Source organism: Corvus hawaiiensis, chromosome 3 (assembly GCF_020740725.1).
Source record: "Corvus hawaiiensis isolate bCorHaw1 chromosome 3, bCorHaw1.pri.cur, whole genome shotgun sequence".
Classification (NCBI taxonomy): Eukaryota; Metazoa; Chordata; class Aves; order Passeriformes; family Corvidae; genus Corvus; species Corvus hawaiiensis.
Window position 1 is genome coordinate 120,275,426 of NC_063215.1, and position 22,481 is coordinate 120,297,906.

At 39.3% G+C, this 22,481-nt stretch overlaps 1 protein-coding gene across 1 annotated transcript in view; it reads left to right on the forward strand.

Annotated features, from left to right (window-relative positions):
* Nucleotides 1-22,481, forward strand: part of PSME4 (proteasome activator subunit 4) — a 43,995-nt gene that overhangs the window by 17,988 nt on the left and 3,526 nt on the right. The window contains exons 11-44 of the mRNA XM_048297757.1: nucleotides 339-525; nucleotides 1,185-1,274; nucleotides 2,232-2,296; nucleotides 2,394-2,544; nucleotides 3,696-3,794; nucleotides 4,154-4,223; nucleotides 4,638-4,705; nucleotides 5,214-5,429; nucleotides 6,577-6,734; nucleotides 7,333-7,428; nucleotides 7,953-8,008; nucleotides 8,526-8,582; nucleotides 8,768-8,823; nucleotides 8,904-9,002; nucleotides 9,086-9,148; nucleotides 9,303-9,398; nucleotides 9,734-9,865; nucleotides 10,415-10,624; nucleotides 10,757-10,893; nucleotides 11,125-11,178; nucleotides 11,692-11,821; nucleotides 12,429-12,510; nucleotides 12,822-12,975; nucleotides 13,512-13,581; nucleotides 14,034-14,159; nucleotides 14,496-14,648; nucleotides 15,068-15,172; nucleotides 15,644-15,735; nucleotides 16,118-16,249; nucleotides 16,825-17,033; nucleotides 17,159-17,244; nucleotides 18,011-18,139; nucleotides 18,707-18,862; nucleotides 21,833-21,995. Coding sequence (XP_048153714.1) covers nucleotides 339-525; nucleotides 1,185-1,274; nucleotides 2,232-2,296; nucleotides 2,394-2,544; nucleotides 3,696-3,794; nucleotides 4,154-4,223; nucleotides 4,638-4,705; nucleotides 5,214-5,429; nucleotides 6,577-6,734; nucleotides 7,333-7,428; nucleotides 7,953-8,008; nucleotides 8,526-8,582; nucleotides 8,768-8,823; nucleotides 8,904-9,002; nucleotides 9,086-9,148; nucleotides 9,303-9,398; nucleotides 9,734-9,865; nucleotides 10,415-10,624; nucleotides 10,757-10,893; nucleotides 11,125-11,178; nucleotides 11,692-11,821; nucleotides 12,429-12,510; nucleotides 12,822-12,975; nucleotides 13,512-13,581; nucleotides 14,034-14,159; nucleotides 14,496-14,648; nucleotides 15,068-15,172; nucleotides 15,644-15,735; nucleotides 16,118-16,249; nucleotides 16,825-17,033; nucleotides 17,159-17,244; nucleotides 18,011-18,139; nucleotides 18,707-18,862; nucleotides 21,833-21,995 — 3,947 coding nt within the window. The remainder of the gene's footprint in view (nucleotides 1-338; nucleotides 526-1,184; nucleotides 1,275-2,231; nucleotides 2,297-2,393; nucleotides 2,545-3,695; nucleotides 3,795-4,153; nucleotides 4,224-4,637; nucleotides 4,706-5,213; nucleotides 5,430-6,576; nucleotides 6,735-7,332; nucleotides 7,429-7,952; nucleotides 8,009-8,525; nucleotides 8,583-8,767; nucleotides 8,824-8,903; nucleotides 9,003-9,085; nucleotides 9,149-9,302; nucleotides 9,399-9,733; nucleotides 9,866-10,414; nucleotides 10,625-10,756; nucleotides 10,894-11,124; nucleotides 11,179-11,691; nucleotides 11,822-12,428; nucleotides 12,511-12,821; nucleotides 12,976-13,511; nucleotides 13,582-14,033; nucleotides 14,160-14,495; nucleotides 14,649-15,067; nucleotides 15,173-15,643; nucleotides 15,736-16,117; nucleotides 16,250-16,824; nucleotides 17,034-17,158; nucleotides 17,245-18,010; nucleotides 18,140-18,706; nucleotides 18,863-21,832; nucleotides 21,996-22,481) is intronic.

Below are 22,481 nucleotides of genomic sequence, written 5' to 3' on the forward strand. Positions count from 1 at the left end.
CTCGTGTTTGCCACAAGAACCCTACAGCTGGCATTGCCTCAAAGTCCAAACAGGGAAATCGTGGTAGCTTTGGATGCAGGAGCAGTTGTTAGTTCCTGTGCTGCAGCTGCTTGGAAGGTCTTTAATCTTGAACTGGTGGTGGATAGCACTGATCCAATGGAAGGAACATTGTAACAAAACAGTGTTAAATCTATTGGAAAATGGTGAGAAAACAATTTTGGAAACATTAAAATGTTTTCTTCTTCAATGCAGAAAATAGCGTGTGCAGTCCACTTCTATTGTCTTTGAAGGCTTTAGAAACATTACTGTTGCCAGTCTGACTGCCTCCCATTTTGCAGAACATATCCTGCACTTGAGACCCTGACAGAGCCTCATCAGCTCACAGCCACCCTGAGCTGTGTCATTGGAGTAGCTCGGAGCCTGGTGTCCGGGGGGAAGTGGTTTCCTGAGGGTCCCACACACATGCTACCTCTGCTGATGAGAGCCTTGCCTGGGGTGGACCCAAATGACTTCAGCAAATGCATGGTGAGTGTACAAATATTGCCTTTTTTTAGGAGATAACCAGCCAACTAGCTAATATTGTATTTTATATAGAAATATTTTCATATTTCTGTGTAAGCAGGTAACTCCCATGTCCAGAATTTATCAGTCTTTTTTTCTGCACAATTTTATTCAAAAAAATTTAGTATTACAAGCCTCTTTGGCTCATTGAACAGTGCAGAGTGCTTGTGAGAAGGATTGTACTGACTTTTTGGGCAGCTCTGAAAAACAACATTAAACAGCTGCTTCCCAGCTCCTAGCAAATATTCCTGGTCTTTTAAGATCAAAAGGAAGCTCTTTATCCCTAGGTTTTCATTATATTAAATTATAAAAAGTCTGTATTTTCAGAAATTCATATTAATGGACTTAAAACAATGTAAATATTGGGGTTTTGTAACTTTAAAGTTCAGCACAAAATAATGGCTACGTTACTTAGAAAATTGAGACTATTTTTACAGTGCTGCCTGTTTAATTTTATATATAAAATCTGAAATACCTGTTGAAGTTTTAGGGTGGAAGAATAGAGCTCTGGATTTTTTTTTTTTTAGTATAATTTGCTTTAGGTCCCATACCTTAACTGGAAAAGCTTTTTAATGTGTAGATAGAGTAACACTCATTAAAGAGCTATTTGTACCTCTCAACAGATTACATTCCAGTTCATTGCAACATTTTCTACTCTGGTGCCTTTAGTAGATTGTTCATCTGTATTGCAAGAAAGAGATGATCTTTCAGAGGTAAGAGTGCTGGGTTGGTATAAAAACAGAGCTGTAACTTAGTTTTCAGTTTAATTTCTAGCAGCGTATGCACAGATATTAATTCTGTTTGTTTCTATCAGTGGAGCTGACACCAGTGTGCAAATTGGCTTTAGCAATGCTTCTTCATCACAGCTTGTTGTAGAGAGTGTTAAATTCAGGCAGTTTAATGTTTTTATGTCAAAACTAAATTGCTCAGGGCCCTGTGTGGTGTCATTTGACTTGGAGCTTTCCCTGCCTTGAGGAGGAGGTTTGTCTGTGTAGTTATTTTAAATAGTGCATTCGATTTTTTTCCCGTTTTTCAGGGCTGTTTTCTTCCTAAATAAACCCCTGCTCCTCTTTTAAGTCCTGCTTCCCTTCCCTGATTGAGATTCTTTTGCTTTCCCTCCAGATACTTGTTAATCTCCTCTAGTCGAGAGATAGTAACAGCATTAGACAGTGAGTCTTATTCCCCTTATCACCACACCTCTTTGCTCCTGGGACACTTTGTAGCTCAGAGAGCCACAGGTTGCCCAAATTAAAAGGTGAATTTCATTGTCCCAGAGCTGCAGCACTCAAAAATGAAGAGGAGTTTGTACAGTGAATATTTACTGTCAATATCTGCCAGGAGAGAGAGGTCTGGCAGCACTCCTGGCACTCGCTCACCTCCTGCTACAAAGGAGGATCAGTGGTGAGGCCAAAGGTTGTATCCATGGAGGCAGACCTGATTTCACCAGAGGGGTTATTTGGATACACATCCAGGCAGGAAACTGGGACAGGACAGTGTCAGGAACATGTAATAACTGTTTCATGGAGCACTTGAGTCTGTATGGTGGGAAATGCACCGGAGGATGTTTTCACTTGGACATTGGAAGTAGTTGATCTAGGAAATTAACTTTCTATTATGTTTCCTTAATAAAAGCCAACCTTGTGTGTTTCCTTCGTGTTGGAAAACTGTAGGTGGAAAGAGAATTGTGCTCTGCATCTGCTGAATTTGAGGATTTTGTGCTGCAGTTTATGGATAGGTGAGTGAGCTAAGGATAGGGGGAAGCTTGGCATTAAGAACTTCATAAAACTCTCCCATTTCACTTACTAACCCTACCATTTCATTTATTTGTGTAGATGTTTTGGACTTATAGAGAGCAGCACATTAGAACAAACCAGAGAGGAGACTGAAACAGAAAAAATGACTCATTTGGAGAGTCTGGTGGAACTGGGTCTCTCTTCTACTTTCAGTACAATCCTTACCCAGTGTTCAAAGGATATCTTTAAGGTATGTAGAACGTGGACTTTTCATCTCTTTTAGGAAATTTAATTTTGTGTTGGCAACAACTGGTGCATTCAAATTCTTCCTTCCCTCATGAATGTGAACTTCCACATTTAACCAAGGAAAGGGCTGAGGGGGGAGGTTGACTTCATGGCAGTTTGGTTTATGATTTTATCCCACTCACTACAGAGCTCTCCTGCAAACTGATGATAAACACAAGGAGAAATCATTCCAACAGTTTATTTTATCTCTGTATCAGTTTAGGTTGTGGATTTTCATGTCTTGGTGGCAATGCTGTCCCACCCAAGCCTCTGCTTTCCTTTTCTCTCCATCTCCCTGCCATTTCTTCACCTGGGTCAGAGAGGCTGTTCAAGGAGCTGCATGGTTAATGGGATCAGAAAAATTACCTGGATTAAAATAACTCAGAGGGAGAGGGTGGAGAATCCGGGTTATTACGTGGACAGCTTCTTTCCTTGTAGGTTGAGTTAGCACATTTCTATCTGTTTAAATATATATATATTTGGAGATGCCAGGTTTTGTACATTTTGAACATTGGCACTTTGGTGTGATTTTTGTTTGGAATCTTTTGGTAAATACAAGCCTTAAGTTAATTCTTTGTTGTCATTAAGTATTTAATTTGTATTTTTCCTGTTTGTCCATTATTCAAGTATTCATGAGATTTACATTTTATATAGTTCACCTTGCCTTGGCAAAGCATTGGATGGAAATAATCTGCTTTTAAATACACTGGCTACTTAAATTGTTGCTACTTAATTCCCTGATTATGCCTTAACTAAGGGATGTCTTGGCTTTCCTTCACTGTAACATGTGAAATAATTTTTCCTGTCATCAGCCTGTGACTTATTCCTGGAAAACGTTTTCTGTGTAGTTTCTCAGAATCGCCCTAAACTTCTATTAGTCATCAAGAGTTATCCACCTCCTCTCTTCCCAAAGGGAACATTTCAGGCTTTCCACAGAGCTGCTTTCTCCGTCTCTACGCTGATTTTCTTTTTCATGTGAATTGTTGTGGGTTTCTGGTTTAAAAGAATGCAGGGTTATGTAGAGATACTGCCTTCTGTGTAATATCAAATATTTTGGGATACCTAATTTGCTTTTTTCTTTAAAAGCAACCTCCATCTTTTTGTCCTGATTTTTAGGTTGCCTTGGAGAAGGTTTTTAACTTTGCTGTTTCAAATATATTTGAGACAAGAGTAGCTGGTCGAATGGTTGCCGATATGTGCCGAGCTGCAGTAAAAGTGAGAGAAAATGCTCTTAATTTCACTCCCTCTTTAGTTTAAAAAAGAAAAAAGCCTGTGCTGCTACTTTTTCCTGTGTAGTATCTGTATTTTTTAATGTAAATACTGGTGGCTCTTAAATCATGTCTTCTAAAATTGGTGGGTTGCATATAGCAATATTTCAAGAGGTTAGTTCACTCAGTATTTGTCTTGCAGTTATGTTAAACTTAGGTTTTATTGACTGAGAGTCATGAAGTCAGGCTGACTCAAGGTTGAATTGGAGTTGGGATGCAGTCTGGTCTTAGGTATTTATCAGTGTGTGTGCTGAGTTCCCCAAGATATTTTGTTTTAAAATGGATTATTTCTGGTGCCGTTTGCAGTGCCGCCCTGAGGAGTCCTTGAAGCTGTTTGTACCACATTGCTGCAACGTCATAACTCACCTCACAGGCAGTAAGTTTCTAACATTCCCAGTGTTATTGGCTTGCTTTTGGGTTGATTTTTGTTAAACATTAAAATAATAACTAAAACTTCTGGGTGTTTTCCACAAGTTCATTTCAGCAATGGAAAGATGCATTACTTCAACTAAAAAATCCACACCAGCAGTTGTGTAATTTCAAGACCAAAATCTGTCAGGTTGCAAGACCACAATTACTTAAAAATGTGGCAGTTTGAAATGTCTCCAGACATTCATCAAATTCAGGATGGTACATTGGCTGCAATGACTTCCAGTTGGACATGGGTGCAGTGTGAGTTGGGGGGTTGGGAGACAGATTTTGGGATGGAAGCACCTGGATTCTGATGGAGCTCATTTGGAAAACTTGGCTGCAGTGGGGTTACAGCAGTGCTTATCCCTTGTTCCTCTAGATGATGATGTATTACATGATGAAGAACTAGATAAGGAGCTGCTCTGGAATCTTCAGCTTTTATCAGAGGTATTCCCAAAAACATTCTTCCCATGCTTGTGTGTCACTGCATCCTGTTTAATGCCCCTGAAAGGAGAAAAAAAATAAACTTCTATTAAAGCAAAGTAAATGTTGTGTGAATGGCACTGCAGAGCTTCTGGTTTTTACCTGACTCTGAATGAGACATGAGTGGCTGCTGTTTGAAGCAGATAAACAGTGTTGCATGTGGAATGAATTAAAGTAATTATTGAGGGGGAGTGAAAGAAGAGGGATCAACGCAGGGAAAAACATAAGAAGCTTTTTGTAAATATGTTTTTAAATTAATTAAAGAAAATATAGGAGTATTGCTAGAAAATTTGGGATGGGGTCAAGCAGGTGGTGTCACGGAAACTTTTCCAGCAGCTGTGGAAGCAGCAGTTCACGTGCAACTTCAGTGGGAGCTGGAGAATGGATCCTGGCCCAGCTGGGCTGAGCGGTGTGACCCTGTCCAGCCCTGCAGGACCAAACTGATGTTTGCAATGTCTCTCTGTGCCCCCAGATCACTCGAGTGGATGGCAAGAAGCTGCTACTGTACAGGGAGCAGTTTGGGAAGATACTGCAGCGCACCCTACACTTAACCTGTAAGCAGGGTTACATTCTGTCTTGTAACCTACTGCACCATCTTCTTCGTTCTGCTACACTTATCTACCCCACAGAGTACTGCAGTGTGCCAGGTGGCTTTGACAAGCCTCTTTCTGAATACTTTCCTATCAAGGCAAGGATTTTCATTTATTTAGGATTAGAGGATTTGACTTTTTTTTTTGGTTTCTTGGAAAAAAAACCCGTACGCTCTTAGGGTTTTATTTGGAGATCTCTGACCAGTGGTAGCAGCAATGGGAAGCGATGCTTTGGGCTTTGAAATGTAGAGCAAATGACGATTAATTTAAAGTATATTGATAGCCAAAAATGAATACTGACTGTTGTTGGAGTAGTTTTAGAGTTTTGAGTAGTTTTATATGACTTATTAGTGGTTTATGATGTGTGTTTTACCATGATTGCATGACACAGTAAGTTAATACACAGCAAGGATATGTGGTGTTTTACATGTCAGCCGAATAACAAATAATGATTCTCTCCTGAGCTTGAGATAAAATGAAAGCAGAACTGGCAATATTAAAAGTTACTGAAACTGTGAAAAGTCACGTGCTGCTCTGCTGTTAAGACTTTGTCATCAATTTATCAATATTCCAGTTTAAAGGCAGCAATTTTCAGCTGGCCTGTTTCAATATACAACTGCATTTTGCTGAAAAGTGTTTTTATGTAATTCCCAACAGCAGATAATCTTGTTACTGAAAGCTAGTCCAGTTTTACAACTGATAGAAACATCCTGTTGGGCCAGTTAATCATTTAAAAAAACAAACAAAAATATCCCAAATGCCAAACACAAAAAAACCCCCAATGAAACAAACAAATCAACGGAACCCCCAAAAACAACAATCACGCAATTATTTTCAATTCCCCCTCTGAAACTGAAAACATTCACAATGACTTTTCTGTTCTCCATGGGAGTATCAAAAGTCTGAGTTGTGCTTAAGAATGTGTCTGAATTTATGTCCAGTCAAAGGAATAATTAAGTTATATTTCAATTAGACCAATTAGATTCAATTAAATCCTTTTCATTTTAGTGCTTACAGATATGTGTTATTTTCTGGGTATGTGTAGACATATATAGGATTGGAATGTCTGTTTGATTTTCTGATGGTGTTGTTTTTCCTGGAAATGTCAGGATAACTACGTTGATTTATAGCAGTAGTTAGTTCACATGTGTTTGGGGTTTTTTTTTTTTTGTAATATTAAATACTGGTTTTTTTAAACACAATTTAAATAGCTTGATTAATAAGAATAATCTTTATTTACTACAGGACTGGGGTAAACCAGGTGACCTGTGGAACTTGGATATCCAGTGGCATGTTCCTTCATCTGAGGAAATAAGCTTTGCTTTTTATTTGCTGGATAATTTCCTGCAGCCTGAGCTCACCAGGCTGGAGCTCTATGCACTTGGAGAGCTGGAAATGTCCAGGTAGGATGCAGGTGGTGTATTTTCCACTCACAGTAGTTAGTAAGGAGGAAAATACTATAATGTTGCACTTTGATATTATTCTAGGATTTCTGGAGTTCCTAGTTCAGCTGATGATAATAGCATCAAGATGAGATAGCATCAAGATTTCTTTGAAGTAACACAGAAAATAAGTTATTTGCATTTCACATTTTAATTTATCTTCAGACTGTAAAATATTCACTCCTAAATTATTCCCTCATCTTCCCCATGGTGGAAAGATCTAATTGTCTTGGCCTTGGGGTAAGGAGTTATTTCATAGGTTTTATCTGAGATTTAGATAAAATCCTTCAAAGCAATTTTCATATTAGTTTATCTCACCTGCACAGTTTTGGAATATAAAATCTCCCGTGTTTTCTGGAAAATGAAGTTAAACGTTGGGGTTTGGAAAAGAATTAGGTTGGCATAAAAAAGCCCAGCTTGATTTCTGCAGCACTCCCTCCTGTGTGTAGAACTGGTGCAACTAAAGAAAAAACTTGCATAAAACGTCACAAAAAAGATGTGGTTTGTTTATTTTCAAGCAATTAACAGATAAGTAACCAGGTTTTCCTCTTTGTTTAAGAGATGATGTGCAGCAGTCTCTTGCCATCGTGCACAACTGCCTGATTGGCTCTGGGAACATTCTGCCTCCTCTCAAAGGAGAAAGGGTGGCTCATCTGTAAGTAACATTTATTTTATGTCCCGAACATTCTAGTGATTGTGTTCCTTCGTGCTGGGTTTTAGTGCTTTCTTACTGCTGTTGTCGTGCAGCTGCTGCTAGAAGCTACTTTAGGGAACACTGATAGTAAATATCAAGATACAGAAAATTCACTTGTCAGGAAAGGACTCAAATGCTCCTGTCCTTCCCTACAACAAGGAGCCATGTGTGTTTCAATGTGTGTTCTTAGGTTTGACAGAAACCAAATTTCTGCCTGTTCAGTAGAACTGATGGGGTTCTGTTAACTGGGAAATAGAGATTCCGGGTTCAAGGTGGCCTGATGGTGTCCCTGCCTCTGACAAAGTCTGATCCAAAGGGATGGTTCATTTATAAATGTGAGAACTGAGATGTACTGTTAGTAAATCCAGAAGTCTTTGTGCTACTGGCATTAAATTTAACTTGTTAAAATGAATTAAATGCCAGTGAAATGCACATACTCCGTGATTTCTGTAATGTGTAGTAATACTTGGCTTATTTTCATGCAGGGTCCCAAGTCTGGTGTCTTTGGAAGAGACAAAGCTGTACACTGGTGTTGAATATGGTGAGTAGATCCCAGTTCTGTTCAGGCAGGCTCTAAGTGTTGTTTTCTTCTTTTTTAAAATTGCTTTCTTTTTATTTTTTTGTAAAAACAGTGGGTTCTTTTGGAGAACCATAATTTTGATTCTTGTCTTCATATAAATGGGATTTTGTGACCAACACCAGAGTTCTGTGTACACACAGTTTTATTTTCAGCAGTGGTACACAAGATACGGATCTGCTGCAGGAATCTGGCTGGTAATGGGAGCTCTGTGTGTTCCTCAATTCCCACATGCTAAATGAACTGCCTGAACTTAGAAATAAAACCAGCTGTCAAAGCAGATAAAGATGGTTGTGTACCTATAAAACCCAAGCAGCTGAGTTGATAAACTGATGAGAGCCATGTCCTTAGATATAACAAATGGTTATTTTTATAATAGCTCATACTGCCAGTTCTGAATAGTCTGCTCTGGCTTTCCACTATTAGTTGCTTTTTATGCTGTTGTATAATAAACATAAAATGTTTTTTTTTTCTCTTTTAGATTTATCCAGGGAGAATTACAGAGAAACAATTGCAAGGGTTACAAGGAAATTGCTGCGTAAGTTTGATCACTCCTGTAACGAAAACCAACTGTCATACTTCAGTATGATTGTATACATGAGGAAATTGTATTGTTTACTTTGCCTACAATTCCAAAAGTTAAGCTTTGCAGAAATAAAATTATTGCTAATTTTTAAAGCTCTTCTCCTGTCTGATGATCAATTTCATTTCTCCCAATTGCAGGCTACATTCTTGATCATTCAGAAGATGATACCAAGTCTTTGTTTCTAATAATAAAGGTATGCTTTACATTTGTAAAACTTAAGGCAAGATGATGTGTTTTGCAACATAATCACTCTTGTCCTCTTTCTTTCCACAGATTATCAGTGACGTTTTACAGTTCCAAGGGTCTCACAAACATGAGTTTGATTCGCGATGGAAAAGCTTCAATCTAGTGAAAAAATCAATGGAGAACAGGGTCAGTGACTTGGCTGTGTGAAGCTGAGGTTCCTGAATTGCTGATAGGATACGGAAATCTAAACCAAATGTCTTTCTTTACAGCTTCAAGGAAAGAAACAACACATCAGAGCCTTGCTGATCGACAGGGTTATGCTGCAGCATGAGGTAATTCTTCCCCTTCAATCCCCATAATTTGCTTGAAAAGCTGCTTTGCATAGTTTGCTAAATGTCATCGTAACAATATTCCTGCTCTGGTGTTCTTTATATGTGTGAAATGCGAAAACAATCTGTCCTTTCTTTGTGCTCCCCATGGATTCAGCTGAGAACCCTGACGATGGAAGGCTGTGAATACAAGACTTCCCACCAGGAGATGATCAGGGATCTTCTGTGTTTGTCCACGAGTTCCTATGGGCAGGTGAGGAGCAGCCCCTTTTAAACTGAGATTTATGGAGTGTTTTTTTGGTCTCTTCAAGCGATTCTACATCCTAAATCTGTTGTTCCGGCTGTTTGCTTTTCAAATGATCTTAAAAACACCTTGTTTCTGGCAACATGAAGAATCTTCTGTAACTTTGTAGCTGTTCTCATGTAAATGCCAGAAACAAGAAGTAGATTTTTATAAGCAGGGTGGGGTGTTTACAGCCTTCCACAAATAATTTTGTTTCTGTGCACAAATACATGATAAAAACTTTATGCATAAGTAACTGAAATGGACGAGGATGTTATTTTTATCTAGTAAATTTTTTGTTTCAGGTCAGAAGTAAAGCTCAGCAAGCATTCTTCACAGCTCTGGGAACCTACAATTTCTGTTGCAGAGATATCATTCCTTTGGTTCTGGAATTCCTGCGTCCCGACCGGCAAGATGTCACTCAGAAGCAATTTAAAGTATTGCTTCATTAGCTTGGTTTTGTGGCTGTCCTTTGAAAGTGTTTTTGCATGAGAATTTTCAATGGGAAAAGTGGGATTTGCTTGTTTATCAGCATGACTGATATTTTCATGGCTAATAGGCATGGCTGGTGTAAGGAATTATTTGTATTAGATCTGTTTTCAAGAGAAACACTGTGTTTAAATATGTTCCCTGTGTGCTCAGGTATTACCAAAATGTGAGTTAGCAACTATTTTTAAGTTATGGAATGGAAATTGAAAAGCTGTAGTCAAGGTGAAGCAGCTGTGAATCATCTCCTCTAACATAATTGAGAAATCAGGCAGCCAATCTGTGGATAAATTAATTGGCAGGGCTTCCAATCTCATTAAATGAAGAGGACTCAGTGCAAAAATCTTCAGTAATTTGACAGTGAGACTGAATGTTTATGGGACATTTTAATGATTTGGTAGCTGCAGCTGAATTTTTATTCTGTGTGGGTGTGTGCTTATGTCGATATCTCGGATGAGCAGTGCTTTAACCTTCCCAAACTCCCATCTTCGATTCCACAGGGTGCCTTATACTGTCTTCTTGGGAATCACAGTGGGGTGTGCTTGGCCAATCTGCACGACTGGGATTGCATTGCACAGACGTGGCCAGCAATTGTCTCTTCTGGGCTTAGCAAAGCCATGTCCTTGGAAAAACCATCCATAGTCAGACTCTTTGATGACCTGGCAGAGAAAATCCATCGGCAGTATGAAACCATTGGACTGGATTTTGCAGTGAGTGACCAATTCCTTGGTGTTCAGGCTTGTCTGTATGGACAAGGAAATTCTGTACTCTGCTGATTCCAAAGCAGAGATGTTAAAAACTTCTGAGTTCAAGTCCCAAATCTTTGCACTGTCCATCAACAGGTTCCAGAGAAGTGCAGGGAGGTGGCTGTTCTGCTGCAGAACTCGGGACAGCCAAGTTCAGAGTTCACAGCTCTGGGGTCAGAGGAAATTCAGTTGGGAGTTCAGCGACAGAAGGAGAAGAACTCTGAGGCTCTGAGGTGAGTTCAGCTTCCCTGAACTGCACATTTAATGTCATCATCATCCAAAGTGGCTAAACTGAAAAATCCAGAATGTCCAAGGATTGTTGGGCTGCGTCTTCTCTCTATGCTTCTATTTCCTCTGTGCGTCTTCCTTTTCACCTTCACAAACCTTTGTTGAGGAACTTTTCCTCTGTTTTTCAGTGGATCCCCCATTACTATGTGGTTGATAACTCCCTCTCTTTCTCTCAGGAACTATGAAAATTTGGTCAACATGCTGCTGGACTGCGTGGAACAGAGAAATCTGTAAGTCCCCCTTTTGTGCATGAAAGGGTTTTTTTGGGGTGGGTTGGAGGTGGTTACATGGATCAGTATCCAGGAGAGCAGTTAGCATGGTCTTGGATTTATTTGCACTGGGAGCTTTAATTATTAATACAAGGCATCATCACATCTTGGAGTTAAGCTTTTTCCTTAATTAGTCTGGCCTGTTACTGGGGGTTTTAATATTTTTTTAATAAAAAAAGCTCTGGTCTGTCTGTGTAACACTGACATCCAAATAGATTCTAATTGTTCCCATAATATTTGTGTTAAAAAACTTACAAAGATTATCCCTATAGGTATTTTTCATTGTGTATTTTACATTTTTACACCTAGTATTCCCAGAACACTGGAGGTTTCCCAAAATGAGTTAAGCTTATTGATTACAGCAGTGTCATTTATTTATGTACTTGCATAATCTTGATACATACAATTTCTGAGTAAAACCAGTACCTAAACTTTGGTATGTACACTCTGTTTTGAATATGTGATTTTTTCCAGGCCCTGGAAGTTTGAGCACATAAGCATTGGCTTCCTGTCCCTGCTCCTGAGGGATGACAGGGTCCTGCCCACCCGTGCCATAAAATTCTTCGTGCAGTGTCTCAACCACGATGCGATTGTGGTTCGGAAGGTGAGCCCAGGAGAAGGATTTGCTTTGGGTCTGCAGCTCTTTGGGGTTTACATCAGGTGCTTGTGGGGTTTTGCTGGGATAAAGCACAAAAACTGGGGTGGAACTCCCTCCTCGCCCTTCCAGCCACGCACGTGTACAAAATTCCCGATCCAAGAAATGGCAGTCTTGGCAGCGCTGTAGCATGACATATGTAAATCTGTAAACTGTGAAAATGTGGGATGGGCTGAGTCCTTAGTTATTTCAGAGTTCTTTTGCAGAATTTCTTTTGCAGATGGCTGCTTTTCCCACCTGCAGTTTGTTATTTGAACAGAGCCATCGATGTGTTTTGTTTGTTCTGTTGTTGCCTCAGTGAGGCCCAAAACAAACCTCCTTTGCCCCCCAAAAATTATCAAAACAGTATTAAATTCAAATTATTAAGACAAAATTATTAGTGAGATTTTTCTGGCCTATAAAGCAAGTCATGTCCTGTATCCCCTGAAATAACCAGGATTATCTCCTTATGGGTTCACTCCAGTGTTCACTGAGTTTTTAGGGATGATGAGCCACATGCTTCTGAAGGAAGCGTATGGAATGGATACATTAATGCCCATTTTTTCCTTCTCTTTAGGTGGCCATCTCAGCTGTGGCTGGGATTCTTAAGCAGCTTAAGAGAACACACAAGAAAGTGCCCATCTGCCCTTATGAAATAAGTAGGTTTTATTTAATGTAAGATATATCTTACATTTATCCTAAAATGTTTTTTTTCTGGTTAAATTAAACATGGAATCAAGAGCTCTTCTTTTCTCCCTGGTTGTTAATGTTCTAAGCAGATGGGTAAGTATGATATAGAAGTAATAATACAATTGGTAATTTTTCAGTTTGGGGCTCTTTTTGCTTTTGGGGGTTTTCTCCTCTCTGAAAAGCTTGTAATTTGTGAGAACAATTTGTATGTCTCCTGTTTAATTTTTATATATTTTTATCATTTCTATACATGTTAATTTTGATTTTCCTCTTGGATCAGGTGGGAGCCCGAAGCCTTCCAGCATCCAGGCTGGTGACAGAGCTGACAACCAGTGGCTGCACTACAACAGCCAGAGCCTACCAAAGACCAAGGAAGCCTGGGAATCCTGCTGTTTTGTGGAGAAAACACACTGGGGATATTACACCTGGCCCCAGTGAGTAGCATTAGCATTGAGGTGGAGTTGGGAGAGTCAGCAGGAAAAATTCTGGGGGAAATTAAATCCTGTTTTATTTTATTTTTTTTTTAACTGAACCACCAAAAAAACCAATTTATTTTGTTCTTTGTGCGGCTTGCTTGTGTTACCATTTCTGGCTGGGTTTTGTGTTGGTTGGTTTGGAGCTTTTTGTTTATTCTTTCTTTTCTATCCATTTCTCTCTCTATGGGTCGTAGGCACAAATTCCATATGGGTGTTTAACTGCTGCTGTTAAGATGAAATATGCATATTGGATATTACATGTATGTAGAGTATTCTAACCCTACTAATTCTGCATTGTTTGTATAGCAAAACCTTTAATAACAAACTCCGTTCTGTTGTAAATTTTCTTCGTTAAGTTTCGATCTCTTGGAATTGAGGATCAGTCCTATTTAATATTGAGAACATAGAAAACAACCACATAGAAAGCAACAACATGTGCTGGTGTATTTTTATTTTTAACTTTTTATTACTTATCTTTTCCTTTTGATACTCAGAACTATGACAGTTTATGCTCCAGTTGAGCAGCAACCAAAGCTTGGGCGAAGGAGAGATGAGCTGACAGAGGTAAGAGCTGCAAGTTTGTGGGGTTTTTAATAGTACTTCTCCTTTCTTCTCTTAATACTGTCCACAGATTACTGTGGAGATCCCCACAAGATATTTTTAATCGTATTTTTCTACTTCTTATTGTGTCGGCATACAAGGAGGAATTCTTAATTTAATGTATTGCTGCTTTTTTGTCAGAGATCATGGAGTAATTGTATTAATGAGCACTTTCTTGTTCCCTTTCAAATCATAATCAGAGTTGAGAACAAGGTCATTAATGACTGTGGGAAGGACTAATTTTTAGGGGTTTGTGATAATTCCTGATAAAATCAAGGGGGGGAATGGGATACCCAAGGCATGATTTCTTTCCTTGAGAATGCAAGTGAAAATGGGACTTGGAAAGATTGGGATATCACTGTGACACGCAAACACCTCAAAGCTAATCTTTTTTTTTTTTTTTCTTCCTGTTACAGGCAGAACAGATTATATATGATCACTTTTCTGATCCCAAGTTTGTTGAGCAGTTAATAAAATTTTTGTCTTTAGAAGACAGGAAGGGAAAGGACAAATTTAATCCTCGCAGATTTTGCCTCTTCAAGGTAAGGGGAGTTCAATCACTAAATTGCTCTCATTTTGTTACAATTCCCAGAGCATGGAAAAGCCATAGACTGCTGGGCTCATACTGCTGCAAAATGTTGATTTTTAAAGCTGCTCTGGGTAATCCTATTAATCCTCTCTTCTGATTAACTACTTAGGGAAACATATTTAGAGTAATGTAATAGTCTGGAGGACACTGGTGTATAATGCTGTTAAAAAAAGCAAAGAAATTTCACTTTCTACGTCTTCAAACTCAAGTGTTTCACAATTTCATTATATTCTTGGGAAGACAGTGTTCTAGGTAATTCCTCAAGACCCTTTCCCCTCTTGTTTTTCAGGGCCTTTTCAGAAACTTTGATGATGCCTTTTTGCCAGTTCTTCAGCCCCACTTGGAGCAACTGGTTGCAGACTCCCACGAAAGCACCCAGAGATGCCTAGCTGAAATCATGGCTGGCCTGATAAGAGGTTCTAAACACTGGACCTTTGAGAAGGTGCTGGAGCAGTTTTTTTGAGTGGTTCTTGGAAGTTAAGGAGTAATTTTGAATTATTAGCCCATTTAAACATAGTTGAGGTCTTGACTGCCGAACTTGGAGCACAATTCATTGTTTGGTTTGGTGCCTGTTCTTTCCAGGTGTTGGGAAAATGTTGAAGTATTAAAAGTAGGAACAGTTTGCTGTTAAGGAGATGGGAAAGCTGCCGTGGTTTGTAATTCCAATAGGAATAAGTGCTTATGGCCACCGTGGACTATTAAATACTGATTTAATGAAGGCCTAGCTGTCCATGCCGAATCTCTATGCCAAAAAATAATCCTGGGAGAATCAGTACAAAAATAAAGATGATATTTTAGTATCTGAGCTGGGTTTGAGATCCCTAAATAGCAAAATCTTGTCTCTTGTGTTTTGCTGGGCAGGTGGAAAAACTTTGGAAGCTTCTGTGTCCGTTGCTTCGAACAGCTTTATCCAACATCACAGTGGAAACATACAATGACTGGGGCACCTGCATTGCCACCTCCTGTGTAAGTATCCCATTTTTTTGTCTTCTAAAGCTGGATCCACTGTGGATTAACATTCCTGCAGTGAACTGGGAGCTGTGGTGCTGCGCAGCAGGGTCAGTGATAGGCCACAAATATCTTGGCTCAATAGTTCTTTCAAGTCACTCAGCAGAACTCAGTGTAGTTTGTTAGCCAGAACCTTAATTAGGTAAATTCAGACATGGTTATTCAGATAGGTCAAAAATGAAGCTAAAATTCCTTCTATTCTGATTGTATTTACCAGTTAATTAGAACTGTGTATAGCTTTATTGGGTTTTCCTCCTACTTATGTTCATTGTGAAAAGATATTGAACATTGCCCTTGCTTAATAGAATAAACCCGAGGGATGCAAAGAAAATCTGCCATAACTTTCCTTGTTTACACCTTATTTTATACAGTATTTACATTTTAAAACCCTCTCATTTGCTTATATCTCTTCTCCCTCTTTTTTTCCAGGAGAGCAGAGATCCTAGGAAACTGCACTGGTTGTTTGAATTGCTGTTGGAGTCTCCACTGAGTGGTGAAGGAGGATCATTTGTAGATGCCTGGTAAAATAAATTTGAACTGGTTTATTGTGGTTGAATAGAGGAGGAAATACAGCCTGGATAGGCTGTACTGAGAGGATGCTCTGTCAGCTGGATTGTAGGGGAGGGGAACACAAAGGCTCTGCTTTCCAATTAGCTTTCCACACACAATGGCAGGTTCGTCATGATTATTTTTTAAATATAACTCAATTAACAGGATGGGAAGGTTTGGGGCTGGCAGAGCAGCAGTCGTGTTGTTCCATTGGGCAGTTTTTACTCATCTTTGCTCATTGAAGGACACACTGGTGCTCTGACACACAGGTGCACATTCCCAAACAAAGTCTGGAGGGGACTGGGGAAGGAGGATTGTTCCGTATGACTAAAGATGAGCTGTTCTGATTCCCAGCCGACTTTATGTGCTGCAAGGGGGCCTTGCCCAGCAGGAGTGGAGAGTGCCAGAGCTGCTGCACAGGCTGCTCAAGTACCTGGAGCCCAAACTCACCCAGGTCTACAAGAATGTCCGAGAGAGGATAGGAAGGTCAGTGTTGTCTGCTGCAGTCCTTGTTGGGTTTTAACTCTTCATTTTATTTGGTAATTGAGTAGCTAAATAATTACACTGAAAAGCATTAAAGCATAAAAGTCACATAAATTATTAACAGACTTGCTTCAGAAATTTTGGATGATTTCTCTATTTTTGTCTTTTATTTGTAGCATCGTGGAATGGTTTTGGTTGGTAGGAACCTTAAAGCTCATCCAGTGCCACCCCCTGCCATGGGCAGGGACATCTTCCACCATCCCAGGTTGCTCCAAGCCCCGTCCAACCTGCCCTTGGGCACTTCCAAGGATGGGGCAGCTACAGCTTCTCTGGGCAACCTGTGCTAGGGCCTCACCAATTTATTGTCTGTGTTTATGTATAACATCTCTAAAGATCTTAAAAGAAACATTTGGTCTTAAATAGCTTTGAAGTGAGGATGAGAGCAATTTTTCTCTTAAGTATTAACCTTCAAAGGTCACCCAGTTGATCTCAGATCATTTGGAGTTCACAGGTCACTGTTCTCTGGACAAGAGGTGTGCTCACTGTGTGTTCCTGCTGGCTTTGTTTGGTTTTTTTAGTGTGTTGACCTACATATTCATGATAGATGTTTCCTTGCCAAACACTGCTGCAACTAAATCTCCTCGTGTCCATGAATTTACTACCCGGATACTTGAAAACCTCAAACCCCTCATGGAAGCAGATGAGGAAATCCAGAATCATGTAATGGAAGAGAATGGAGTTGGTGAACAAGATGAGCGAACTCAGGGCATTAAACTCTTGAAAACAAGTGAGTTAAGGAGGTCAGGGAAAGGGGGCTATTTTGGTATATGATGATTGATGTCTGCAAATTGTGTAGCAGAATTGTTAATGTTTTTCTTCTTAATCAGTGGTTGTTTCTCTTTATTCAAACAGTTCTGAAGTGGTTGATGGCGAGTGCAGGACGATCTTTCTCTACAGCTGTCACAGAGCAACTCCAGCTGTTACCTTTGTTTTTCAAGGTACATCCTTTAATTTCTCCTTTATTGGTTAGGTTTGATTAAAAAAGGCATGTGTAAATATACTGAAGTTCTTTTATATATATTTATCTATCTATCTATCTATCTATTTAATATTCCAAGGCCAGGTTGGATGGGGCATTGAGCAACCAGCTCTAGTGGAAGGTGCCCCTGTCCATGGCAGGGGAGTGAAACTGGATCATCTTTCAGGTCCCATCCAGCCCAAACCATTCCATTATTCTCTAAGGGACCTTGAGTTACTTTCTTTAGTTCCCTGACTACACAATTCTTTCTAAGCAGCTTCTGTTTTCTTCTAATTCTTGTATTTGAATCTTTGAATCTGTGTCATCCAGTCTTACCTCTCTGAAATAATCCATACTTGTGTGCCCAAAGTGCACAAATATCAATAAATTACCCAGCAATAATCTATGTGACTACAAAATGAAGGTTTATTAAAGTGAAAGGGAACTTGATAAAGTTCCCTTTTTTCTCAGTTTTGGACCTGGATCTAAAACCTGAATTTAATTGGGTTTGATACCAAGAGAATGGCAGTGGGGAACCAAAGTCTCACCGGGATATCTTGATTATTTACTGGGAATATTTAATGTCATATCAATGTTTTTCCCAGTTAACCTCATCTTTCAGCATTACATTGAATGCATTTTTCCTAGACAGCTGTTCTTTCATGAGATTACCTTTCTTTGAGGATTTTGCTGTCACCAGTGCCTATTTGCTAACAGAGTTTTGTTCCCTCCCTGTTCTTATTTAGATTGCACCCGTGGAGAATGACAACAGCTACGATGAGCTCAAAAGAGATGCTAAGATGTGTTTGTCCTTGATGTCTCAGGGTTTGCTGTATCCTCAGCAAGTGCCTTTGGTACTTCAGGTGCTAAAACAAGTGAGTGTGGTCTAAACAGCTTAAAGCTTCTTCTCATCTCAGGCACCCTCTGCTTTTTATTTAAGAGTATGCAATACTTATGATTCTAAGCAAATCAAATACTGATTTAGATCTGGAAGAGTTTATTTAAAGTGTTTTAAAACACTTAGTGTGTCTTGTTTAACATTTAAACCACTTAATTTTGATAACAAATTGGACAGCATTTTGATATATTAACATTTGGTTCAGTAGTGGATCACTTTAAGTCTCCTCATAAGCATAAGAATCCAAAATCCAGTTTCAGAATGAATCTTCAGCTGAAGAACTGCCCTTGAATCTGATTTTTCTAGGCTTTTACGATATATGTCTGTTTAACAATCTGCTTTGGAAGTGAAGCCTGTGAAAATTACTACCTAAATAATAACTGCCTGCTTTGGAGATAAAAGGTATATGAAACAAAATTACCTGAATAAAGGAAGTTCTTTGCAACTGCCCCCAGAAGCATTTTTCTTAAATGTTGTCCACTTTCCATCAGGGGGCTGCTTTCTTTGACATTTTTGCCTTCTCACCCTGATTGATTCACTGCAGACAGCAAGAAGCAATTCTTGGCATGCCCGATACACCATCTTAACCTACCTCCAGACCATGGTGTTCTACAATCTCTTCATCTTCCTCAACAACAGTGAGGCAGTCAATGACATCAGGTGGCTGGTGATAAAACTCCTGGAAGATGAACAGCTCGAGGCAAGTGATCCCTTCTCTGCACTGCTCTCACACCACTGATTCATGCCTTTGCCAAGTTTTATGGAAAAGCTGACATGTAAATTAATCCAGGAGGTATTTCTAGCTCAGCATTCTTCCTACTTTGAAAATGAGCTTTACAGGATTTGTTTCTTTCATATTCATTCCAAGAAAACAGTTGATAATAAAATGTTCCATTAGTGATTTTTTTTTAAAAGTTCCATTGCTTCTACTTTTTCACAGATTGGTGCATTGCTTGGAGCTTGGTTTGAAAGTACATGAAATAGGGATGTTATTAATTTCACTATAAATGTGTGTTGGTAGAAAATTCAACATGCAACAAGGTCAGATCTCTTCCTTTGTGAAAAGTGTGTGAAACCACTATTTATTACTCTATAGGTCTGCTTCCCATCTAATCCTATATTAATGACAAAAGTACTCCTTATATTTACATCGAGAACTACCTAGAACTGAGGGCTTGCATTAAATGATGTGAATTTAGGTCATGTTTAAGCACAGTGAAGACTCTTTAGTGGTAACCTCCTGTCTGGCCCATCTCCCCTGTACCATCATTTTCCCTGGTGTTTGTGCAGTTGACAAATGTCAATGAAATCCTACTTTTGGGTGCTTTTTTCCTTCTAGAAGAAAGATTCGACATCACCTTGCAATCCTACAGAAGTTGTTTGTCAGAGCACTTACCTCATAATCTCACACCATTTTGAAAAATACCTTTTATTCACTTGAATGCAATTTATCCAGTTCTTCTAAATGCACCAAATTATCCCTCTGCACCACAGAGGTGCAAATCCAAAAAGCCTACCTGTGTTCATAACCACTCTGGATCATGCTGTTGCCATGGAAGCTTTCACTTTTCTCTGAAAAGTCATCTTGTCCTTTCTTGGTAATAACTGACAAGATGCAGTATCCTGCTGAGTAATTCCTGTGTAGCTTTTAGATGCTGGATTTTTAAGATGACAGTCGTTAGCTTTAACTAAGATTTGGTGTCTTTGCTCTGTAGAACTGAGGTTTTGGTTCTTGGATTTTAAGATACTTTTTTTTTTTTTTTTGCTTATTTTGATACAAAGGGCCAGACCTGATGATGATTGTTTGTTTTAATATGCACAGCACTCATGTCTTGATAAGCCTTTTTTGTACTGCACTGCAATTTTATGGGAATGAGAATATTTTCTCTCTATGTAAGTAGTCCCTTGCAACTTCTGCAGTTTGGCTGGTGCTGTTGAGTGGTTTTTTTTCTGATATTGTTGCACTTTTATAGACCTTGGTCAGTCCCTTCTGACAAAAAAAACCCCAAACCCCATAGGTGATGGGGAGATTCCTCTGTAGTTTTTATATTCTGTATTTCACCATGAGTGTGATAATTTATAAATTTTCTAGTGCCAGAGGTGGTGAGTGATCAGCTGCTTTCATGAATGATTTTAAAGGCTTTGCTTCCAGGTGCTCCTCACAGCAAAGTGTTCCTTCTAGCTGGGTGATTAATTTAGAAATTAAAGTGGTTGTAATACAGGGAGAAGGGATGTAAATGGGCCCAGCTCTCTTGGGAGCTCGCTCACTTCCCAGCCAAGCTGCTTTGTGTCTGGCTCTTGTATTAGCACATCATGTCTCATTTAATAGCTCAGCTCTTCAGGGACTCACAAACTGCTGATAAACAACACTGCCAGCTTCTCACCTCATCCTTCTTCACTATCAGCAAAGTAGATCACATTAGAATAGTACCTTGTAGAAATTTAAATGGACTGGGCCAGAGTCTCAAGAGCTTATTTGAACTCCCTCTGTTTGATTATTGCAGCTCTTGCAGCTGTACTTACGGCTTTGTGAGGCTCAGAACATCGTGTTCAAGGATGTGATTTATTATTATAATCTGCTGCATTGGATTCAGAGCACTGGGACGTGTTTGTGCTCCACAGAGACAAATGTTCTGTTTGCAGTTACCTGTGACAGAATGTACCTACCAAAAATCTGGTGGTAGCATCTCAACCAGTTGATTTGGTTTGCGAGTTTGTAAATGTTGGGAGGCTTTTGTCAGAACGTAATTATGCAAAGTGGGAGTGAGTTTTGGAGGGACTCCCAATTTAAATACACTTCTACACATCTATAACTTCCTGGCTTTGGGAGATTTGAGGAGATGAGAGAACTTAGTAATACTGCTGGGTTAGTCACTTGTTTTTAAAAGAAGGATGAGTTGTCTCTACTCAGAATTCACTAACAAGGTGCTGTGGCTAGTTTAAAAGGAATGGAAAAGGAGATCTGTATTTTGAATGGCTTGGTAATTAGACAAAAGCTAAGTTTAGTCTTGTTCTCTGGAGCTTCTGGTTACCTTTGAGAAGAATATTTTTCCAACCTGGATTTCTGATTTTATTAATGTAGCGCAGAGATCTGGTACTTGAGACAAAGAAGTGTATCATGCTGGAGCATTACAGAACTGAGGTGTTGACCATAAAGTTCGTTTTGTAGCTTATTAATCCAGCATCTGTTGTGTCTTCCAAAGAATTCTTGTGCTGTGGGTAGAACAGAATCAGCTGAGTCTCTGGAACATTCCTCCTGCCTTTTCTTGGAAAAGCTCTTCTGCTTTTGTCAGATGAAAAACTAAATGCTTTTAAATAAAGCCCACTTTAAAACTGATGTCAATACAGAGCCTGTTAGGAATTTCGTGAAGCAGGTTGATTATTTGGTCTTGGTCGAACTTTATTTTTAAACTTTCTAAAGCTCCTGTGTTGACAGTGGAGTTAAATTACACTATTTTCTTGAGTAGCAGGTCACTTTATGGCAAATTTTGTGACAGTAGCTCTATATTACAGCAGAGCATGTTTATTAATTTTAAAGAGCCATATAGGAAACTATTAACAGCAGGATAATACTTCAAAGGCTTTTGCTGAGCAGAGTTTGCTCACTTGGGTTAGTTGGGTGTGCTTAAAAGGGCAGTAATGGTATAAATAAATAGTGTTCTGTGCCCAGGTGAGGGAGATGGCTGCCACCACGCTCAGCGGGCTCCTGCAGTGCAACTTCCTCACCATGGACGGGCCCATGCAGACTCACTTCGAGCAGCTCTGCAAGATGAGGCTCCCCAAGAAGAGGAAGAGGGACCTGGCCTCAATGGGGGACACAATTCCTTCAGGGGGTAAGGAGATGTTTCCAAGGCTGAAAGCAGCTCAGGAAGAAATCAGTGTTTTGTGTTACATAGACTGCCATAGAATTTGATTTGCAACATAAATGGTGAATAAGAATACACAGCAAAAGCAAATATTTTTATTATGCATTCCTATATTAAATTAATTTCTTACTCTTTTAGAATTAACATTAAAGAGGTTTTTCCAGTTCCCAGTTCACAGGGATAAGGATGCAGGTGATGAGGGATAGCAAGTTCCTCAATAAATAAAGTTCCTCGGTTGTAACAACGTAGTTTCACTCCTTTCCCCCCTTACCTTCTATTTGTTAGCAGTGTGGGTTTTTTATTTAAAAAAAAACCACAAAACAACCAACCAAAAAATAAAGAGAACAAAAACCCCCTTAGTTAACCCTGATCTGGAACTTTGGCTTCTGCCTGAACATTTAATGCATCTGAGTCACAGTCATTTGACCCAGAAATGGGTTTTCATATTGTCCA